We start from the raw sequence: 21,371 nt of genomic DNA on the forward strand, positions 1-21,371 counted from the left end.
AAAGAGGTTTGGGGTGTATTCAAGGAGCTGATTCTCTTGGTGGTGTGGGATTGAGACCAAACAGTAAAGGGGAAATTCCATTTATGGGAAAAACACAAAAGCCAAACTCCAAGGCCAGTTCTCCAGGAAACCAAACCCCCACCCCATGCAATCAACTTGGTGGTGTCTCTGTGTGCAACACTGACCTCTACTGGAGGCAGACTGGAGCTGACTTTACAGTTAATGGAGGGCTGGTTCCCTCCATTCTGTCTTGCTCTTACTCTCCTCTCAGCTCACCTAAGCTGCATGTGATCCTCCAATCAATGCTCAATCTGTGAATCCTCAGTGTAGGGCCATGAAACACTCAGTTCTGCTTCTGCAAGGCTGGGTCTGCCTCTGTGACACATCTAATCAGTGCCCTGCCTGCAGGCTGCAGCACATGTATCAGTGCAGAGAGGAGAGTGGAATACTGTTGATCAGAGGCCCTGCAGTTGTGGGATTTGCATTGCCTCATTGTTTAAAAGGGAACTGGATAAATTCATGGTGGCTAAGTCCATAAATAGCTATTAACCAGGAAGGGTAAAGAATGGTGTCCCTAGCCTCTGTTCATCAGAGGACGGAGATGAATGGCAGGAGAGAGATCACTTGATCATTGCCTGTTAGCTTCACTCCCTCTGGGGCACCTGGCATTGGCCACTGTCAGTAGACAGATACTGGGCTAGATGGACCTTTGGTCTGACCCGGTACGGCCGTTCTTATGTTCTTATAGGAGGCTGTACAGGAACATGGACATTGTGGAGAAGGAATCATACTCTTACTGTCCCAGAAAACAGGCCAGAACACCACTCCAAACACTGCCTTGTGGAAAGAGACATACTGAGTGGAGCTGATATGGGATAGGTAGGAAGGCAGCCATTGTAGGACTGACTCTGCAAGAGGAGAGAAGTGTTGTTAGTCAATGGGGCAAGGAAGATCCTGAGCCACTAACTAGGGCTCCTCTATATCTTGTCACAAGGCCTGGCTCTTGACAGATGCCTACCTGCCAGCAAGACCAAGTGTGCAGGGGGAACATAAGCCCTCCCCAGCACTGCCAGACTGTATCAGCTATCCACAAACAGGAGAGTTCCCTCTACTCGTTGCATCAGGAGAGCTGCTCAGAAAGCTCACTAAGTAGCCCGCTCTGGGCCATAAGTGCTATCCCTGATGCTCCAAGCAGTTTGACAATCCTGGTGTCTGTCTGAATGATATTGCACGTGAAGTAACTTCACCTGCAAGCAGTAAGCCCAGCGACAGAGAGGCCAGAGATGAGCCTAAGGAACTGCCCTTTGTACATGGGAAAGGTTCCATTGTGAGATTTGCACTGCAGCTTCCCAACACATCCCATCTTCCTCTAGTAAAGCAAAATGACAGCGGGCGCAGAGAGCTGTCACATCATAACCCATCCAGCTCTCTCCTGCCAACAGCTCTCCCCGCACTTGCCTCTTGCTGTTTCTAATGCTTCCCGGTGTTGTGTGATAGATCACAGATTAATGGGCTCAGTAAGAAACTATGGGATGTGTGGGATTTTTCCAATCTCTAATTAAAAACGCCCGGGATTGGGAATCCCAAATGCAGCAGTGGAGGGAGTCAGCCTTAAGAAGGGACTCTTCAGTTCATTCCTCAACCATCTGGGCACAATGAAACTGAAATAGTGGAATGGTTTTGCTTAGAGAGATTGACTGGTTGCCTCAGTGGATGTTTAGCAAAAACTAAGGCCAACCTTGGATGCATCTGCTTTTCTAAAAGATATCATCCTGATCCCACAGATGAGGAATCTTGAACTGGGTGGTAGCTGGTTCCTGAAGCAGCTTTGCAGATTTCTGTGACCAGGCTATAGGTCAAGAAGCACTATTTGCCCATCCAAAAACATTTGCTTCATGTTTAATCTAATGGACACATGGGACACATCTAGCAACTGGAAATCCATCCATTTGCAGACCATCCCTTTGCACCCATGCCCTTCCTGCCCTCTGTAAAGTGATCACCTCCCCGGGTGTTGAATTTGTTTGTCATGTTTTGGGTTTCATGGAACTTTTTACAGTTCCACAGAATATCTCCCTGCCTTCTCCTCCTTAATTAAAACCACTGTTTTTTTGGGGAAATGTAATTGAAAGAACATGTATTTCTAGCTGCCTCTTCTTTGGAAGAAATAAAGAGCCTTCATGCTTGTGCTGCTTCTAGGACAACCAGGGGAATACAATAAAATCACAGCAGGACCCAAAACAAAGTCTTATATTCAGGCACTCATGTACATACACCCAAAACTTTGTGATGCTTGAAATCCAGCTCCATAGTTTGCACTTGATTCTAATCTCTAAGACAACAATTACACTTTCTTTGTAACTGCAGGGCAAGGGCATAGTCAATTGCAGGTTTTTTATAGTTGTGAAATCAGTACAAACAGCAAGAAATGTGTATATGTTTATCAAGGAAGATATAAGTACGGGAGAGTGCAGAATGTATAAATGGGTTTGGATTTCAAATACCCACAAAGTTCTGGAGTATTCAGAGTATTCTGGGTTTTAGTTCAAAGCCTGTCTTTAACAAGCATTTGCAAATACTTTTGACTACAAGCAATTATTTTTCAGTAACAAAATGTATGTGCACCACTGTCCTCTACTGGATGAAATCAGAATTGCTCAACTATGTGTCATAACCCTGTACTGTTAACCATGATTCACCTCTAGCTCAAGTGGCTAGGGCCTGCAATTTTGGAGCAGGAGAATTTTAGTTTATCTACTGCTGCTGTGAAGTTCTGAATCATGAATCACCAAGTTCCTACATGGATCTGATCTTTCAGCTCTAAGGACTGCACTTCAAGATACTTTACAAACTGTGTAATGTACACCAATATATTGGGGGATGATGGGCTCTTTCAGAGATGCAACTGTGTGTGCAGTGGAATGATACCAGTGTCAACACAACACAATGATTAAGATCAGGAATTGAATAATTATTTATCCAGTTCAGACTACAAGTGAGAATATAGGTGGGAAGAGTGCATTAATCTGAGTTGGACTTTAGCTCAAACATCAGACACCAAGACTAATTCCTAGTGGAAAGAGCACTGGACTAGGACTCAGGAGACCTCAGTTCTAGGCACAGCTCTGCCACTACCCTGCTGATTGTCTTTGGGTGAGTCACTTAATCTCAGCCTCACTTTCCCCATCTGTATAAAGGAGATAATGATACCAACAAAGAATAGATCACTTGATGATTACCTGTTCTGTTCATTCCCTCTGGGACACTTGGCATTGGCCACTGTCAGAAGACAGGATACTGGGCTAGATGGACCTTTGGTCTGACCCAGTATAGCTGTTCTTATGTTCTACCTCCTTTGGAAAGTGCCTTGAATTCTACTGATGAAAAGAACTGCATAAGAGCTAGGCGTCCATTATTATCATCACTGAAATGTACCACGAGATCTTGAATAACCACAAATGGTCAGGAGTCAGTCCTTGTTTATCAGCTCACCCAATACCAAGCATCTTGGCAGCAGCACAGCACCCCCTAACATCATCCTGGGATACTGATTCAGTACTGACTCAGAGGAAACAGCAGACCTATTGATTCACAGAAGCCACTTCCGGATGTAACTGGGTTTCTGATAACTTCCATCCAACTACTTACTCAGATCACACCTGCTTCAAGGCCAAGAGAGGAACAATCACAGGCTGGTGTGTAAACAGGGGCAGCTCTAGGCATTTTGCCGCCCCGCCGCGAGCACGCGCTTGGCGTACTGATGCCTGGAGCCGCCCCTGTGTGTAAACTACTGTTGGCAGAACGTGGAGGACTTTCTTTAAGCAGCAGCCACGCATATAATGTATGTGCACATTGGTGCACCTTATAATAACCTACACAAAAGTTGTTACAATGGGAATTGTTGTTTGAAAATAAATGTCACCTCATTTGCTATTCCTATTCTTTTAACTCCGTAGCTGGAACTGGTGTTATTGGAAATGGACATTTCTTTCTCTGTCCTCAGCCTCTCCCTATGGGATTATTCTCCCCCAAAGTTGCTATGTCCTATGTATAAGATTGAGAAGAGAGCTGTTCACAAGACAAAGAAAAGATCTGAGTTGTAGAAAAAGTGAGACTATGTGAGGAACTGTGTGCAAGAAACCATCCAAGACTACTGGTGTAACATGGCAGCTGTATCCTCTACATTGTCTTGTTGATGGTATGGTTAAAGCTGCATCAAAGCCTGTCTGCACAGACATCCCTATGGTTGTTCAGCCTACAATTAATGTGTCAAGCTGAGCTCTGCATTAGTTATAAGCTCTAAGTAAAAAAGATCACCAGGTCATTGTGAATACAAGTCCTTGAAGAAGTCTGCTCACAAAGGCAAGTGGGGTGCTAGACTATCTCATGGGCATAGAGAATAATACAAAAAATATAATGCCTTCAAGTTAAGGGGTTGGCCTCACCCAGAACATTGTGCTCAGTTTGGGTCACATCATCTGGAAAAAAAAAACCACCAGCAGCAATAAAGCATCCTTTCTACACTTACTTATCGCAACCAGATCCAGTCCTTCAAGGAGGCATCCATGACTAGTGAAATGAAGAGGACCAAGGATAAAGTTATATTTGCTGAGTGTCAGGTTGCCTCGACCGATCTAGGTATTTATTAAAGTTAGTTAGAATATTGGCTTTTTTCCCATTGAAAATGTTGACAAAAATGAAAAAAAATTGTTTTCATATAATTTTCCATAGAGATGCTTGACTTTTCAGCAAAAAATCAAAAACTGACAAAAACTGTCTGAAAATGAAATAGTTCAACTCAGAAATACTGATGTGATGCCCTGTGAGAGTCATAGTTTAGGCGCTGGGCTCCCACATTGGACTACATCTCCCACATTGGACTACAATGGTCCCCACCAGCTTGGGTGAGTGAAGATGGTTGCATCATGGGAGTTCCTGGCCCTGGTGTATCTTGGGAGAAGTAGTTCAAGTAGGGAGCTCAGTCCATAATGGAGAATGGTGACATGAGGGAGCTGAATTACAACTCTCATGAGGTGTCACAGCAGCGTATCGAAATCAAAATATTTCAGTTTTCTGCTGAACTATTTTGGTTTTGGGGCATCTCACGTTTTTTATGAGAAAATAAAATTTTCTATGCAAATCAGACACTTTTTGAGAAAAACTTTGTTTAGTTAAAATCCAAGTTTCCACCAATATATTTTTGATGAAAAATTTCCTATCAGCCCTAGTATTTATACCATGCTCATCATTATGGTATCCGAGTGCCCAGTGAGAGAGATTTACCAGCCTTTGTGTTCATCCTGGACATAGGACTGTTGGAAAGAACTTGCACCCTGGCATGTATACCTCAAGCACTGGTTTTTGATAACTCTGCTTCAGATTTTAGCTCTCTTTAGAATGTGCCTCAGAGAATCCTGCAATCAAACACAGGCTGTATGCAGCAAAATCAGAAAATTAACTTTTGTTTTACAATCAAAATTTATGATTTAACAAGACAGATTTTACCAGGGCTTTGGAGCAGAGCCTGGAGCTGTGGAGCTGCAGGGTTTGCCTGGAGCTGGAGTAAAGCTCTAAAGCCCTAGATTTTACTTTCACACAGGCAACCTTTTCTATGACCTTCCTGCAGGAGAAAGGGCCTGATTCTGCTCTCATTATCTTCAGGCTGAGAAGACCCTAACTGGTTTCTCTAAAGGACTACCAATTTCTCATAATATTGTAACCCAACCTCCTCTGTAAAATGAAGAAAATAATACTCCCTACTGTCTAGGGTGTTGCCAGGGTTTAATTTAATTAATTAATTAATGGTATTAAAGTGCTTTGAGATCCCCCAATAAAAGGTGCTATATTAGTAGAGATGTGCAAATAACAGATTTTTCAGTTCACTGGCAATTATGAAAAATCATGGACAATAATTCATTTCAGGTCAAACCAAAAATTAATTTTTTGGAATTTTTCAATTAATTAAAGTCAGAAAAAAATGTGTTTGGGGTCAAATAAAACAATGTTTTGGTTTGGTTTCAAGCTTTTTTATGTTTCTGTATTTTTAAAAAAATACAATTGAAGGAAATCTCAAAATGAAGTCATTTTGAACAGAAACATTTCATCTAGAAAATGCTGAAACAAAATATTTCAACTTTTTACAGAATTTTCTTTGTTTTTTCTACATGAACAAGTCATCCAAACCGACATGAATTCACAAAATGTTTCAGTGTATGCAAATCTGCATTTTTCACCAGAAGAAGTTTTGGTCTAAAAATTTTGTCCAGCTCCATATGTAAGTGCAAAAATGTCATGATTATGATGCTAAATCAACAGGTAAAAATCTGCTGTGGTCTCAGTGATTCTTCTTGTAAATTATTGACACTGGAAACACAAAGACTTGAAACTGAACTTATAAAATACTTGTGACAAAAGAAAAAGAAAAAAAATCATTTTCTTTCAACCTACCTCCTCTCTTAGGGTCTATCTTATAGTTGAGTTTGGGATTTTATCACATATTAAATGTGTGTGCTGGCACACAACTGGATTCTCTAAAAGGAATAATTACAGCAATACTTTACTTTGTTGGTAGTGTTTGTCAGCCCCTACTACAGAGTTAGAGCAGGGGTCGGCAACCTTTCAGAAGTGGTGTGCTGAGTCTTCATTTATTCACTCTAATTTAAGGTTTCGCGTGCCGGTAATACATTTTAATGTTTTTAGAAGGTCTCTTTCTATACGTCTATAATACACAACTAAACTATTGTTGTATGTAAAGCAAATAAGGTTTTTTAAATGTTTAAGAAGCTTAATTTAAAATTAAATTAAAACGCAGAGCCCCCTGGACAGGTGGACAGGACCCAGGCAGTGTGAGTGCCACTGAAAGTCAGCTAGCGTGCCGCCTTTGGCACGTGTGCCATAGGTTGCCTACCCCTGAGTGAGAGCCTTCTCCCTTGCAGCCTCAGTGATCTTCCTGCCTGAGGCTGCAGTGAAGTTGTTGTTATCCTGCATTTATGGCCATTACAACCACTTGCCAAGGAAATGACGACTTCACTGCAGAACCATGTAGCAGGATGGGATGAGAATCCTAGAATAAATATAATTGGGCCAAATGTTTCTTGTCTACTTCTTCTAACAGCAGGGAACAGAAACTAGTGGAGCCGCAGTGTTGGGTAAGAAAGAGATACAAGAAAGAGGTGACTCCCCTAAAAACCCATGAGCAGGGGGGAAGCACACTGCCATACAAATGGAATGTCACTTCTGATTGCACCTCTCCATTCCTTCTTCCCTCCTTCCTGTCATCCCCAGTGCAACTCTGCCTCTGCAGGGGCAAAACTGAAAGTCAATAATGAAGTAATGTCCCATGTGAGGGCTGGATACGATGCATCACTGTTATTTCCTTTGGCTAAAGCAGAGTCCGGTTTACAAGGTAATAATCCCAGCGAGCATCACCAGGACATAATTTCAGAGAGCGTTGTCAGAAAAGACAGGGGTTAGAGAGAGATGCTATTTCACTTTGTTATGGTAAATTAAGTGGCTTATTACAATTCTATTAGCTGAAAAGCATGGCTGAACAAACTATGGAGGCTCTGATCTCAAGGGACATTATTTATAAGGACCAGTGTTGGGCAAAATGTGTGCTCAAAGTTATTGTCAATCGAAAACAAAAAGCCAACAGCGGGCTTCGGGCTGCATGTACATCTGAAAATTCTCAGCCAAGAGGGGAACCATGGACCTGATCCAGGCTCCCCCAAGTCCCATTATATTCTACAGATGTTCTATGAGGGCTCTGCATGCTCGACCATGGAGGCATGTCCCTGCATCAGGGAGTGTGGTCACCATATTTATAATATGCCTTAAACACACCTCTCTGGCTTGGATTGCTCATGAAGTAGGCAACAGTATAACAACAGCAATTTAATGTGGCAGATTTCCCAGGACCTGTGGTTCGGCTACACTTTATTACAAAGTGATGGGGAAGGAAGAGGAGTTCCTCTTGTTAAACATTTACCTGGGAGCCAGAACTGTAACAGACAGGTAATATGCAGTAACATGTAATTTCATGATGCAGTTCTAATGCAGTTATTTCACTACTGAAGTGGTGGTATTACTAATGCTTAACATAGCTGCTCTCATGGTGTGTTGTTAAGAAAAGCAGCAATTTGTTGACATTGTGCTTCCAAGAATCTGTTCATAACAACTAAACATAAGTGAGAAACAAGCATTAAAAGCAGTGCACTTGCACAGGGTCCCCATCTCTGTCCCCTCCCCCAACCCGGAAAAATAAAACAAAACAAAACAAAACTGACAGCTTGCAGTTCTTTTCAGGGGCCCCCAATTTCCATAGTGCGGAGGGCCCCAAAATTCTTTATCTGGCCCTGATTAGGAGAAGCAATTTGCCCTAGTGTGTTGTGTCCAGGCCTAGGAACTGAGAACTTCTGTAATCCCAATTCTGTCGGTGATTTCCTATATGGCCTTGAGCAAGGCATTTAACCTCTCTCTGTCTGATTTCTTACATGTAAAATCATTATAAGAAAAAAATCAATTTGTACTGAGAAATAACCATTTTAGGCCCTGATCCTGAAATGAGCTCCACACAAGCAACCACTTGTGGCTCCGAAGACACGACTGGGGCCATGTTGCGACCTGGTGCCCTTTAAAAGTGGGAGCTGTAGTTGTAGGTTGCATGCTGGCTCCTAGTCATGTGCTCCACAGGAAACTGTATACAAGGCGTCCTGACTCCTTAGGCAGAGATGCGGACAGGAGAGACCCAGGCTTAGGGAAGGGACTCGACTGTGTGTGCCTGCCAGGTAGAACACCTGAGAAGAAGAAACCGGCTGTGAGCAGGAGCCAGCTGGAGAGGGTGGGAAATCCCTGGTGACAAGGACCTAGACAAGACCCTGAGGGACAGTGAGGCTCTTCAGAATCTTTGTGTCTATATTAACAAAGAAAACAATTGAGGAAAGTCTGCAGACTGGCTGCTCCAGTATCTCCACTGCTGCTCAGAGTTTCCCAGAGCAGCAGCAGATTGAAAATAACAATACACTGGCCAGTTTCACTGTCACTATTCAGAATCTTATTGGCAACTGTGAAACTGACAAGAATAATGTTAATTTTATTCTTGCCTTGATAACGCTATGAGCAGCAGCTGCAGCAGACAGAGTGGAAGAAACAGAGGAACCAAAAAATAAAGGCTAAAGGACTCGGGATAGATTACTGGAGATATCTCAGAACGCGCCCTCTGCAGGAAAGGAAGAAGAGATAAATGCTCCTTTCCAGCAAAAAGGAAGAGGTGGTTCAAATGTATTGAATACTTGCTAGGAAGAGATTTATATGAACAATTGAGTCAATCAGCAGGATAGTGCCCCTGAAAGGAGGCCCAGCACCTCCCCAACAGCTAGGGCTGTGAGGAGGGCTAGGCTCCTCCTTTCATTTTGTTGGGGAACTTTTCACTTCCCAGTCAGACTTTGGTCACCTTAAGTTCTCTGATTCACAAATGTATGTTAAATACATCAAGCCTGGCATTCCATGTTCAAACTTGAGCATATGTAAAATTCACAGATACCAATTGTACTTTTAATTCTTAAAGATCTATTGTGCAGCAAAATTAATTTTTCCCATTTTCTTTAAAAGTACACTTCACTTTTTCTGCCCATGTTGCAAAGAATCCTTACAGACTGGCCTAGCCCAGAGTATAAAAAGGGAAACACTTCTGACTAATATAATAATTTATTAAAAGATTCACCCAAGTGTTGTCACTGACCTACAGGAATAATAATCATGTATCATGATCAAATCACTTTACAAAAGAGGAGCCTGATTGTGATAACACTTGCATCAAGTGTAAATTATCAATAAACCCATTGAAGTTAGTGAAGTTGAACTGTTGAAGTTCAGTGATCTTACTGCCAATTTACATTGGTGTAAATAGGATCAAAGCCAAGGAAGTGAACATTTTTCAAACTCTGACAAAATCTCTATGTTGCTGAGCCCAGGGGAACGTCTATTTAATACTATATAGGGCAATATTTGAGTTTAGACCCAGTCTGGAAACCTTGGGCCTGATGCCAATCTCATTGACAGCTCTTTTACACCAGTGTTACATCACTAGTTTGAGTGGAATTACTCCTCAGTTACACCAGTATAAGTGAGAAGAATGAAGCTCTTTTGGTTTAGACAACACTCAAGCTTAGATTTGAATGTAATCCCTTTTGAAAAAGAAAGAGATTTCCTTTCATGACCAGCCCTGGTAAAAGTTGGCAGCTTTTCTTCTGATGTGCAGCTTTACCATCCTTGGTAACTCAATGGACCTTTTAAGTCAGTAACTCCAAGAAATGCTGACATCCTGTTTCTTAGACAGGAGCTTTTTAGGGTACAAACTGACAGGAAAAGGCTTTTCTTTCTCTCTCTCTTTAAAGAAACACAGGAGAATGCTGTAGATCCTCCTCTTGGTTAACCACAGAGTCTATGAAAAAGACTAAAGTTACAGTATGCACTGTCTGCAGTTCCTCTGAGTAAGAGATTTCCATTGCCAATTATTATTCATCATATTGGTGCATAATAATTATACTGTATCCATTTGGTCTCTGCAATCAAGACTTGGAGAGGAACAAATGTCTGATGAGCGACAGTATTTATCTACTGCTCTTCTTAGCTCCCAGTCTGAGCATCTTTTATGAACTCTGAACCCTCTGACTTCCAAGAACTATAAAGACACCAGCAGAAACACAAAACAAAACAGTGTTTAACTTCTGTCAGTCTTTTAAAAGCCAGAAGTTTCTGAAAAGAGCAAATGGAGAGCTGATCTGCTTAGCTTGTGCTAAAAAGTAAACTATGGTTTCTTTTCTTTATTATTTTAAAAATATTATAGTAACTACAGCAATGAACCCAAGCCCTGCAGTAACTCGAGTAAGCTGTAAAATTTTGGGCCAAGTACGGGAGTATGCCTTTCAGTAAAAGTAAAAAGTTTTAACACTTTGCAGCAACTCTAAGCAACAGTTCATTCCGGCAGGATAATTGCAGCTATGTAACACACACTCTTTAGTTAAGATCGCATGAAAGCCATCAAGTGCCTTTAGCTAGCAATTAGCAAAGGGTCATTCGCGTGTTTATATAAGCGTTTCTGTAACGAGGATGGAGTCCTGCCTCTCTTCCCTGCATCCCCGTGATGCCTGCAGCCCTCGCAGCCCAGCATTGCAATGTCAGAGGCTCCAGGCAGAGACACCGCTGTGGGACAGGGGGGAGAGCTCAGCGCCAGCCGCGTGATGCCTGCAGCACTCCCCATGCCCAGCCTTTCGGACGCCCGATGGCTGCTGGCACCTTCACGGCAGAGAGGGGCGGACCCAGCCCAGGGAGGTCACCTCACACTCAGCATTTCACATCTCCCAAGCTGGCCCCTCCATGCTGGCTCCGGGGTGCCCCCCCCACAGCCCCTGTGCCCCCCCCTTTACCTTGTCCGGCTCGGGGTCGAGGTTCTGCAGCCGCTCCTTGTCCGAGCCGCTCCGGATCTCCACCCCGGCGGCGGGGGGCTCCCGCGGGGGCTCGGGCTCGGGCGCCGCCGGCTGCGGTTGCCGGTTGGCCCGGGCTCCGCGCTGCCCCACGCTCAGGGCCCCGAAGTCCAGCGTCTTGCTCTCGAAGGCGCCCTCCACGCTGCAGAACATGCCGCCGTACTTCTGCCGGGGGACCTGGGCCGTGGTGCCCGGCCGCGCCAGGTACACGGGCAGCTCGTCCTCCTCCCGGCCCCGCCGGCCGCCGCCGCCGCCCGAGGCCATGGCCGGGATCCGGAGCGGGGAGCCGAGCGCCGCGTCCTGAGGCAGGGGCAGCAGCAAGCGGCGCGCGCGGAGCGGGGGGGCCGCAGGGGGGGGCGCTGCTGCTGCGGCGCCTCCGCCCGGGCGGGGAGCGGGACACGCGGGCTCAGCAGGGGGCTGGGCAGGGCGCGGGCAGACAGAGGCGCTCGTGGCGGGCTGGGCAACAGCACTTACGGCCGGGCCCCTCGCGCGCTCTGGGCACTAGCACTGGCCGGGGCTCCCGCTCGGCAGGCAGGCCGGGCACTAGTGCTCACAAGTGCTGCCCCTCAGGGCGGAGGGCTGAGCACTTGCACTCCCCCGCGCTCGCTCTGGCAAAGAGCAGCTCTGTGCTCACACTCCCTCGCACGGAGCAAGGGGCTGCACGCTCCCTCGGATCTCCCGGGGCGGGCACCCGCCCTCTGTGCACACAACACACGTATCAAGAAGCATGGATGCACGTGGGGAATGGGGCTGGGTCCTGTGATTTCACTGAGAGGACAGTTCTCTGGTTCTCAGTGTGAATGCTAGTGCCCCTAGGTTGCACTGATAGGGTACAGCCCCACTCACTGAGTGTGGGGGCTTGTGGGCAGCTGTGTTCCCTGGCGGTGCTAGTGCACAGCCCCCCTTCTCAGCATGGCTGCGGGGGAATGCTAGAGGACTGCCCCACTACTGTGAGTGGGAATGCTAGTGCCCAGCTCTGCACCCTGTGTGACAGATTACTAGTGCAGATTCTCCCTTCTTGAATGTTAACACCGGTGAGTAGAGAGCTGACCCAAACTCGACTACAGGTTTGGTTTCTGGTCACCGCCTCCTGTCCATAGGCCAGAGTCAGCGGGGCGGTGGCTCTGGGCCCAGCTCATGCTGGTCACTGCCACCTTGCTGCACTCCGTGTGTGCGGCAGAGTGAGTGTACTGATGATTTCCCACTCCAAGCACGCTCAGCACTGCCAGGTGATGGCCACCGCCATGCTGATTCCACTGGTAGGAGGCGCCTTGAGACAGATCTCAGGCATGGGGAATGGGAAGATCCCACTAGGCCGAGCTCCAAGGAAGCAGAGGGAAGTGTTGGGTTTGGGTCTGGTCAGTCATGAAAATGACTCAGTACTTTCAGGTCAGGTCCAGGTTGGGCTTTAAAATTAGGCCCTAGCAGATCTCTGCTGATGAATACTAGTAGAGCCCAGCCCTGCTCTCTAGGAAATGCTAATATACAGTCCTCACTCTGGAATGAATACTGGCACTACTCATAGACTATACTCACTGTGCGGAATAATACTTAGCTCTTACACTGAACTGTTCATAGATCTCAAAGCACTTTACAAAGGAGGTCTGTATCATTATCATCATTTTACAGATTGAAAAGCTGAGGCACAATGAGGTGAAGTGATTTGCCGAATGTCACCCAGCAAGGCCAATGGCAGACCTTAGTCCCAATCCAGTGTTCTAGCCACTAAGGTGGCAGAATCTGGCCTTGATTAGGGCAATCCACTAGTTTTTATACTGAGTGGGCTGTGCATAAGCACTCGTTTGCACACTCATTAAGTGGTTCTGTGCATTTGTACACTCATTCACAAGCACTCACCCAGATAATGATCATACCTGTGCACTCACAAGTCACTTGGTCATACTATTCCATAGTCACACACACACTGGCGTAGTCATGCACATAAAAACACTTTTAAACTCGTCAGCTACATAGATACTTACAATAGACTCATATTCACTCTACAATTACACATAGACACAAGCTCATAAACGCACCTTCAGGCCCATTCATACTATCTCACTTGTGCATGGGCACATACATGCTTGTTTACATTGCATTTTGATAATCACATTGTGGCTTTTGTTTAAAAGCATAGACCTTAAGGACAGTTGTATGGCCAGAATTGGAGTTTACATATTTCAGGAGAGTATTTAACAGACTAAAGCAATAACCTGCCAAGTCTGTCAGACTGTAGCAATTGTGATCATAGTAGTTTTGTTTGTTTTTTTTTCATTCTTTTTCTGATCAGTGATCACTTCATCAGGTATGTTAATATCTATACACAGTACCAGGGCTTCACGTCAGATCAACTGACTTCAGGCAGGGCCACCCAATGGATTCAGGGGGCCTGGGGTCTTTGGTGGTGGGGGATCCCTGCCACTGAATTGCCGCCAAAGACCCAGCACTTCAGCGGCGGGTCCCAGGGCGTAAGGACCCCCTACTGCGGGTCTTTGGGGCACAACGGCGGGTCCCAGGGCGGAAGGACCCCCTGCCACCGAATTGCCATCAAAGACCCGGAGTGGAAGAAGCTCCGGGGGCCTGGGAACGAGTGAAGAACCCCACTCCAGAGGCCCTGAAAAACTCTCATGGGGGCCCCTGTGGGGCCCAGGGCAAATTGCCCCACTTGTCTCCTCCTCTGGGCGGCCCTGATTTCAGACATACTGAGAATTATACCTATATGTGTTTCCAGTTATCATTTCTCCAATTTTTCATCACAAAAACCATGCAGTAGTTTTATCTCTATAAATTCAGGGCTTGATTCAGACCCAGGTCTCAAGGACCAGGATGTAGGATCCTTAGTAGCAAAACATACACCTCGAGGAGGACCCAGGACTGATGACACAGTCCTAAGAATGGGCCAGGGAGGAATGTTGATTCAACACATCCCTTGTGCATCCTTCCCTATGTTATCCACCTTCCTCCCTGATAACACCTTTCCCTGGACAGACAGGGCCTGTCCTCCTTCGAGTATGAACACATCTTAAGGTGCAGTGGTTCGGTTCCCATTAATGGAAGTGCAATTTATAACACAGCCCTCTGGCTTGTGTTCCAGCAGGGGTGTCAGGAGCTCACTGAATGCAGAGCCATTTCCTGATGGAGATGTCTGCAGCTCCAACAAATGCTTAGGAGAGTGTGGGGGAAGAGGGGGAATGTTCTTAGTTCCTAGTGTTGAACAGGCTACTGGAAAACTCGGCAAAACCATAGTGCCTGCATGATCAGTAATGCAAGAGCCCGGGGTGAAATCGCTAGGGAAAATCCAAAATACTACAGGATCAAAGAGATGCTAAAAACAAATATGAAGCCAAAGGGTTTTGGTGAGTTTAGGTGAGCTATGCTCTCAGGTTCACATTTATCACTCAGTAGAACGCACTATCAGCACAATTCTACCCTCAGTTACACTAGTGCAGCCCCATAGAAGGTTGAATTTGGTCTTATTTGTCTCCTGATCGTAGCTACTTTTGAAATCAAGCCACACCTAGCTTTGTAACTCTGTGGAAGGTTACTCATGTCTCTTTCATCCATGCAGCTTGGTTAAACATATACATGCTCTTTTGATGGCAGGAACAGCTCCTTGGGAAAAGCGTTCTGTGGTGCTTTTGCACATATTGTGCTATCCATCATATTATAGATACTGTGACAGCAACAGTGCCTAAAAGTCTGCACATGACTGAGAATGAAGAATTGGTCCTGGGAAGCAACATGGAGAACTTCAGGAGTTTGCTTTATAGCTAATAGACATAACAAGCACATGACCTTGGAAGGCACTGTGGTCCACATAAGGGGTTCGCAACCTTTTTCTTTCTGAACCCTCCCCTCCCCACAACATGCTATAAAAACTCCATGGCCCACCTGTGCCACAGTAGTTGGTTTTCTGCATATAAAAGCCAGGGCTGGTGTTGGGGGGGTAGCAAGCAGGGCAATTGCCTGGGGACCCATGCCCCATGGGCCCCCACAAAGCTACATTGCTCAGGCTTCAGTTTCAGCCCTGGGTGGTGAGGCTCATGTTATGAGTCTTAGAGCCAGGCACATTTTCAGTATTGTACATACATTAATTAAAAACTATCTAGTCCAGATTCTAATGTTCTTACATATGTTGAGTAGTGCCTTACTCCATGAATGGGCTCACTGAAGTCACTGAGACATCCATGGAGTAAGGTGCTATTCAGTCAGAGAAAGGGCATCAAAACATGTCTCTTGTGTATTGCTCGATAGGATGTGGGGGACAATTCTTGGTTTTGTTTCTATATCTTCTTTAGGATTAGCTCAAGTTGCCATTCACTTTTAAGATGTATTTTTGTTACATTGATAATAGATGTTTTGAAAACAGCCATGGGGAGATACTTACCAGTTTCTACAGGGAGGGAATTCCTCTGAAAAAGCCTTGTTCCCAACTTGAACCCAAATGAATCTTGACATGACAAGGAAGGACAACTCAGGTGATCTCAGTTGTCTTTGGGCTGGTCTACACTACGGGGGAAAATCGATCTTAGATACGCAACTTCAGCTACGTGAATAACGTAGCTGAAGTCAAAGTATCTAAGATCGAATTACTCACCGTCTTCATGGCGTGGGATCGATGTCCACGGCTCCCCCTGTCGATTCCGTAACTCCGTTCGGGTTGGTGGTGTTACGGAATCGATATAAGTGCGTTCGGGGATTGATATATCGCATCTAGATGAGACACGATATATCGATCCCTGAGCAATCGATTGTAACCCGCCGATACGGCGGGTAGTGAAGACGTACCCTTTGAGTTCATAAGGTCTTACAATCTAAGCAACTTAGTCCTAGAGTATAGTTTCTTAGTCCAATAATTGAACAATTGCTTGGTCCTAGAACAATAGTGCCTTTGTCCTAGTAGACAGGAGTCTAGGTCTCAGCCCGCTAGTTGGTCCATTTTGGTCATCCATTGAAACAAATAAATGCAGGGAACAACATTATTTTATGGGAAATTATCCCCTGTATTGACATGCATATATATGATTTTATTATTGATAATAAGTAGCTCTTTTAACTGTAAGAGTAATATTTTCATTAAGCCAGACACTCAAAGAAGGAAACTAGCCACCAGTTGTGTTACAGGGCTAACAGCGATAATTATGAATGAGGGGATGAGGTGCAGCCTTCTTAGAAATGCCCTTTTGGCAAATCCCTTTCTGATGCAGGATTAGTTAATGAGATAGGACATAGTCACCCTGCCTGGTGTGAACATTTTCTAATTTTGCACACTGGGCCCCTTTGTTTGTTTCCTTTGTTGGTCTTGTCCTCTGCTGTCAAAGCAGCAGTTAGTACCTAGTTAGGGAAATCACTGAGTCATAATGATTACTAACCAATATGCCGAAAAGGTCACTTTGTTTTTAGAGTGCAATCTTTTAAATAACTATTTGAAAGGGGGATACAGCTGCTTAGTGAATCATACAAACTAATAAGTTATTCAGAAAGAAGTTTTATTAGGTCATCTAGTCCATCTGCCTGCCAAGACAGACTCGTTCCCTGAACCTGCTGTATATTTTCTAATATTTTGTCTATTCCATTTTTCAATGTTTCACGCTGTTGGATGATTAGCTGATTCATTAAACTGTGCACTATCAATCAACAAACATTTTTTTGGTAGCCCTTTTTCCCAAATGCTCTATTGAAATGAAATCATCTATAATAAAAATGGAATGGAGTTTTAAAAAAAGATATTTCCAAATCATTACCTTCCTCTTTCCATTACCATGGTCTCTTGTCTTTTGGAAATTGCTAAGTGCACCTGGAGGTTAGGAGCTGATTTTCTTTTCCATTGTCTCATTAACAAAATGAAATGCATATCAGCCCTTGTTCTTGTTTTAAGGTAGAAGCACATTTCTGTACCGAGAAACAAAAGCACTCCATTAAACTATAGTGCTGAGCTCCCCATAGCTGGATTTTATAAAGGGAGGGGTCATTTTATGACCTATGAGAACATCTGTAGTTCTTTAATGAGATGATTTTCTCTGTTATACTGTGATCAAGTCAACCCTTATATTTCTCTTTGATAAGCTAAATAGATTGTGCTCCTGGAGTTTCTCACTAGAAAACGTTTTTCAGTCCTTTACTCATTCTCGTGGTTCTTTTTTGACCTTTCTCCAGTTTATCAACATCCTTTTTGAAGTGTGGATACTAGAACTGGACACAATATTCCAGTGGCAATTGCACCACCAAGTACAGAGGTAATATAAGTTCCCTGCTTCTATTTGATGCGCTCCTATTAAGCCCTCTTAGCCACAGCATCACTGTGCCATGCTGGCTCTGAAAGAATTACCTAGATCTGGAGAGTTGAATTATAGCACCTTGTTGAACCTGGAGGGTGGGCCAAGTCCAATTAAAGATGAGTCACAGCTGGTGGGATCTCAGCTGCTGGAGGAAGGGGACAAAGATGAGTCACAGTTGCTGTCGTCTTCATTATTTACTACTTCCCCAGTCTGTGTCACTTACAAACTTCATCGGTAATGATTTTATGTTGTAGTTTTTAAAAAATAATCGATAAAGGTCATTGGTAAAAATATTAAATAACGTAACGCCAAGAACCTAACCTTGTGGAATCCCATTAAAAAATACACTTACTTGATGATAATTCCCTGTTTACAACTACCTTTAGAGACCTATTAATTAGCCAGTTTTTAATTCATTTTAGTATGCATCACGTTGGTTTTGTATCATTCTAGTTTCTTAATCAAAATGTTGTGTGGTATTAAGTCAAATATCTTTTGAAGTCTAAGGTATATTACATTATCATTATTATCTTTAGCCACCAAACCTGTAATCTTATTAAAAAAAAAGTTATTTTGACAAAATGTAGTTTCCCCCCATGTTGATTGGCATTAATTTTATTACCCTCCTTAATTCATTATTAATCGAGTCCTGTATCAACTACGTATCTTGTGGCTCAGACTGCTATATTTCTGGTTCTAACAAGAGGAGTGGTTTTCAATAAAATGTCCACTAAATTGCTCCCTTCTACAGCATCATTGCTTCAGCCAGTCGCAGACTCTTCCCCTTGCTCCTCCCCACAACAAACTCTTCCCTGGGTTGTGTGTACCCAAGGGGGAAGGAATGTGGATACAAGCATTAGCTTACCATGCTGAGCATAAGGTGTATATCACAACTGCATATCACAAACTACATACATGTATGTGTATGACACTTTGCAGGTGCACATCTCCCAAGGGCCATTTAAACTACTACAAGGCTACATTTTTTTTTTCATGGTAATTTTTGAATTGTTCTGGCGAGGAAAAGGAAGTGAGGCAGCTGGGCCATGAAGTAACTCTCCCACAAGAAAGTGGCATGGTTTTCTAAGAGGAACTTGAAGCACCTTGGCTCCCGTTCTGGGAATGTGTGAAAATATGCATTGAAGAAGCTACTAAGAGATAGGACAATAAACTACGGGAAAGGCTGCTTCTCCAGCTGTGCTCTAGAGGCATGAGTGAGGAGGAAATACTTCCCCACTGTAATGATTACAGTATGATCTGACATCTAAAAAGACACTGCACTGATCACGTTCACTGCAGGCTCCAAAATCTGAATTGACTTCAGTGGGAGCAGGAGCAGGCCCATTATCGTTTATTTATATTGTTGTAGATGTGCCAAATACAGCTAGCTATCATACACACAGAATGGAAAAATGGTCCCTGCTCCAAGGAGCTTTCATCTAGTTCCTGTGTTTATATCAGGAATGTCTCATTTCTTTTTACCATCCTTGCTATGTCTGATACTCTTTCAGAGCTGGTCAAAGTGAGGCTCAGAACCTGTTAGAGGTCTCCTCTCTTCAGTACTAAGGAAGCGCTGCCAGAAGCAGCTTGCTAGTGTAGAGATAAGTGCTTATCTTTGTTATGTCATTCAACACCTGCACAAAGCACTGTAGTGGAACCCGCTAGCTGGTAACTATTGCACTGAATCATATCAGCATGTATTCTGACTCAATCATCCTCTAAATTATTTTCTGCATGAATGTTCTTTGATGTTAATAATGCTACAGTATTTGAAAGCAATGACCCAAACTCTGTTGCCCAACGATGTTACTACAAGGCTTTGGTTCATTACTGTAGAACACTGTGCTGGGTGTGCTTTTTTTTTTTGTTTAATGTAATATCTTGCTCAGTTATTAAGGTTCAATCCTGCAAGACTTTGATGTTAAAGGGAGTTCCTGCATGACTATGAATTATTCCTGTGAAAAGTATTACCCACGTATTGTGAGTCTGCAGGATCTGGCCCTTGATTTGTAAATTAGGTTAGTTAATGCTATGGATTTCAGCAGCAGACCCTACTAGTGGTGTGCTCATTATAGTATATTGTTATTACAGAACAGCCTGAGGTGCACTGAACCTGAGAAGTTTGGATCCAGAACTGGATCCAAATCTGTTTTGAACCAGAGTTTGGGGATATTTGAATTCCAGTTCAGGCTTGTTATACTGATTGGAACTGCACCTCAAACCAAACTCCCTCAAAGTCCCGGGCACTGGATATAGGTTCCATAATTGTCATTCCTTTGACTATTATTCTTCTAATACTCAGCACTTATGCTGTGGCAAAAATGTCCTCAGGCTATACGAAATAGAAAATAGTAGTCCTTCCCTGCCAAAAGATCTTATACTCTAAGAGCTTCATTTAACTGCAACTGAAGTCAATGACAGTTTTGCCTTTGACTTCAGTGGCTGCAATGGACAACACACAATAACTTTAGCTGCTGTGTGACTAAGGCCTGACCTTTTCTAACAGCTGTCATAGGATTCATTTTTACAATGATCCCATGATTTTCATATCCTTGGCTTTAGCTATTTCTAAGTTGTTTCACGCTGGCTTGCAATATTTGGATCCACCCTAGCATTTCCTGTCTCCCTGTTACCACAAAACATCAGCTGAGCTTGTCCTTTACATCAAAATGAGAAATATAAAAGTTTTGGCAGGTAGAAAGTCATGCCTGTGACATGTAACTCTTTATTTTTGAGTTTTAAGTGTCTTTCTGCAGTTACTCCCTTCTTTAGAGGGGTTAGGACAGTGGTGGGTAACCTGCAGCACGTTAAGGTAAGCTGATTGCGGGCTGCGAGACATTTTGTGGACATTGATCATCTGCAGACATGGCCCCCTGCAACTCCCAGTGGCTGCGGTTCACCGTTCCTGGCCAATGGGAGCTGCGGGTTGCCCACCACTGGGTTAGGAAGTTACATGGATGCACTTTACAGGCACCATAACTGTTTTTTCACAGTGATCATTTGACTCAAAGAATCTTGTATTATTTAAGGGAAATAGGCTGTTGACATTAGTTGAGATTTGACCCCTCCCTCACCCAGTCCCCCAGGCCTGAGCTCCTGAAAGTCATGTCCTGAGTGAGGATGTTTTCCTTGCCGCCAGATCAATGTAAAATGGTTTTACCCTGGTATTCCTGTAGGCCTGGAGACAGCAGACCTTTGTAATTGTGCATGGAAGGAACATAATGATGGCATAACCTTGTTAGCATGATTGTTATACATCTGGCTTCATAGATCATTTGCTACAGCAGTTTATTTGAAAATGCAATAAAAAGAAATTGGGGGTGGATAGGAGGAAGAACTATCTCCTCTTCCATAACTAGTATGGGACTCTTTCTAAAAAATGCCATGGAAAACTGCACCCTACCTGTCTGTGTAACTATTAACCATAATAAAAAATAGAGTCATTTCATCCAATTCTAATTTGGAAACTTCTTTGCAGTGATACATCCCTCACTATATTATTATTATATGCAACTGGATGTCAGGTTCTAGGAAACTGCATAGATCAACAGAACTGTTCTGCTGCCTCACTCTAGCAGCCAGACCAGGAGGACCTTCAGCAGGGGTTTTG

At 44.0% G+C, this 21,371-nt stretch overlaps 1 protein-coding gene across 2 annotated transcripts in view; it reads right to left on the minus strand.

The window, feature by feature from the left end:
• Window positions 1–21,371, minus strand: part of DPYSL3 (dihydropyrimidinase like 3) — a 196,319-nt gene that overhangs the window by 69,006 nt on the left and 105,942 nt on the right. Inside the window, exon 1 of one of the 2 annotated variants that reach the window (XM_050962663.1) lies at window positions 11,427–11,747. The exons of the other annotated variant lie outside the window; for it this stretch is intronic. Within the exon in view, the coding sequence (XP_050818620.1) occupies window positions 11,427–11,747 (321 nt within the window). Of the gene's footprint in view, window positions 1–11,426; window positions 11,748–21,371 lie in introns of those variants that run through there. 2 annotated transcript variants of the gene reach the window in all.

This window comes from Gopherus flavomarginatus, chromosome 7 (genome assembly GCF_025201925.1).
Source record: "Gopherus flavomarginatus isolate rGopFla2 chromosome 7, rGopFla2.mat.asm, whole genome shotgun sequence".
Lineage (NCBI taxonomy): Eukaryota > Metazoa > Chordata > Testudines > Testudinidae > Gopherus > Gopherus flavomarginatus.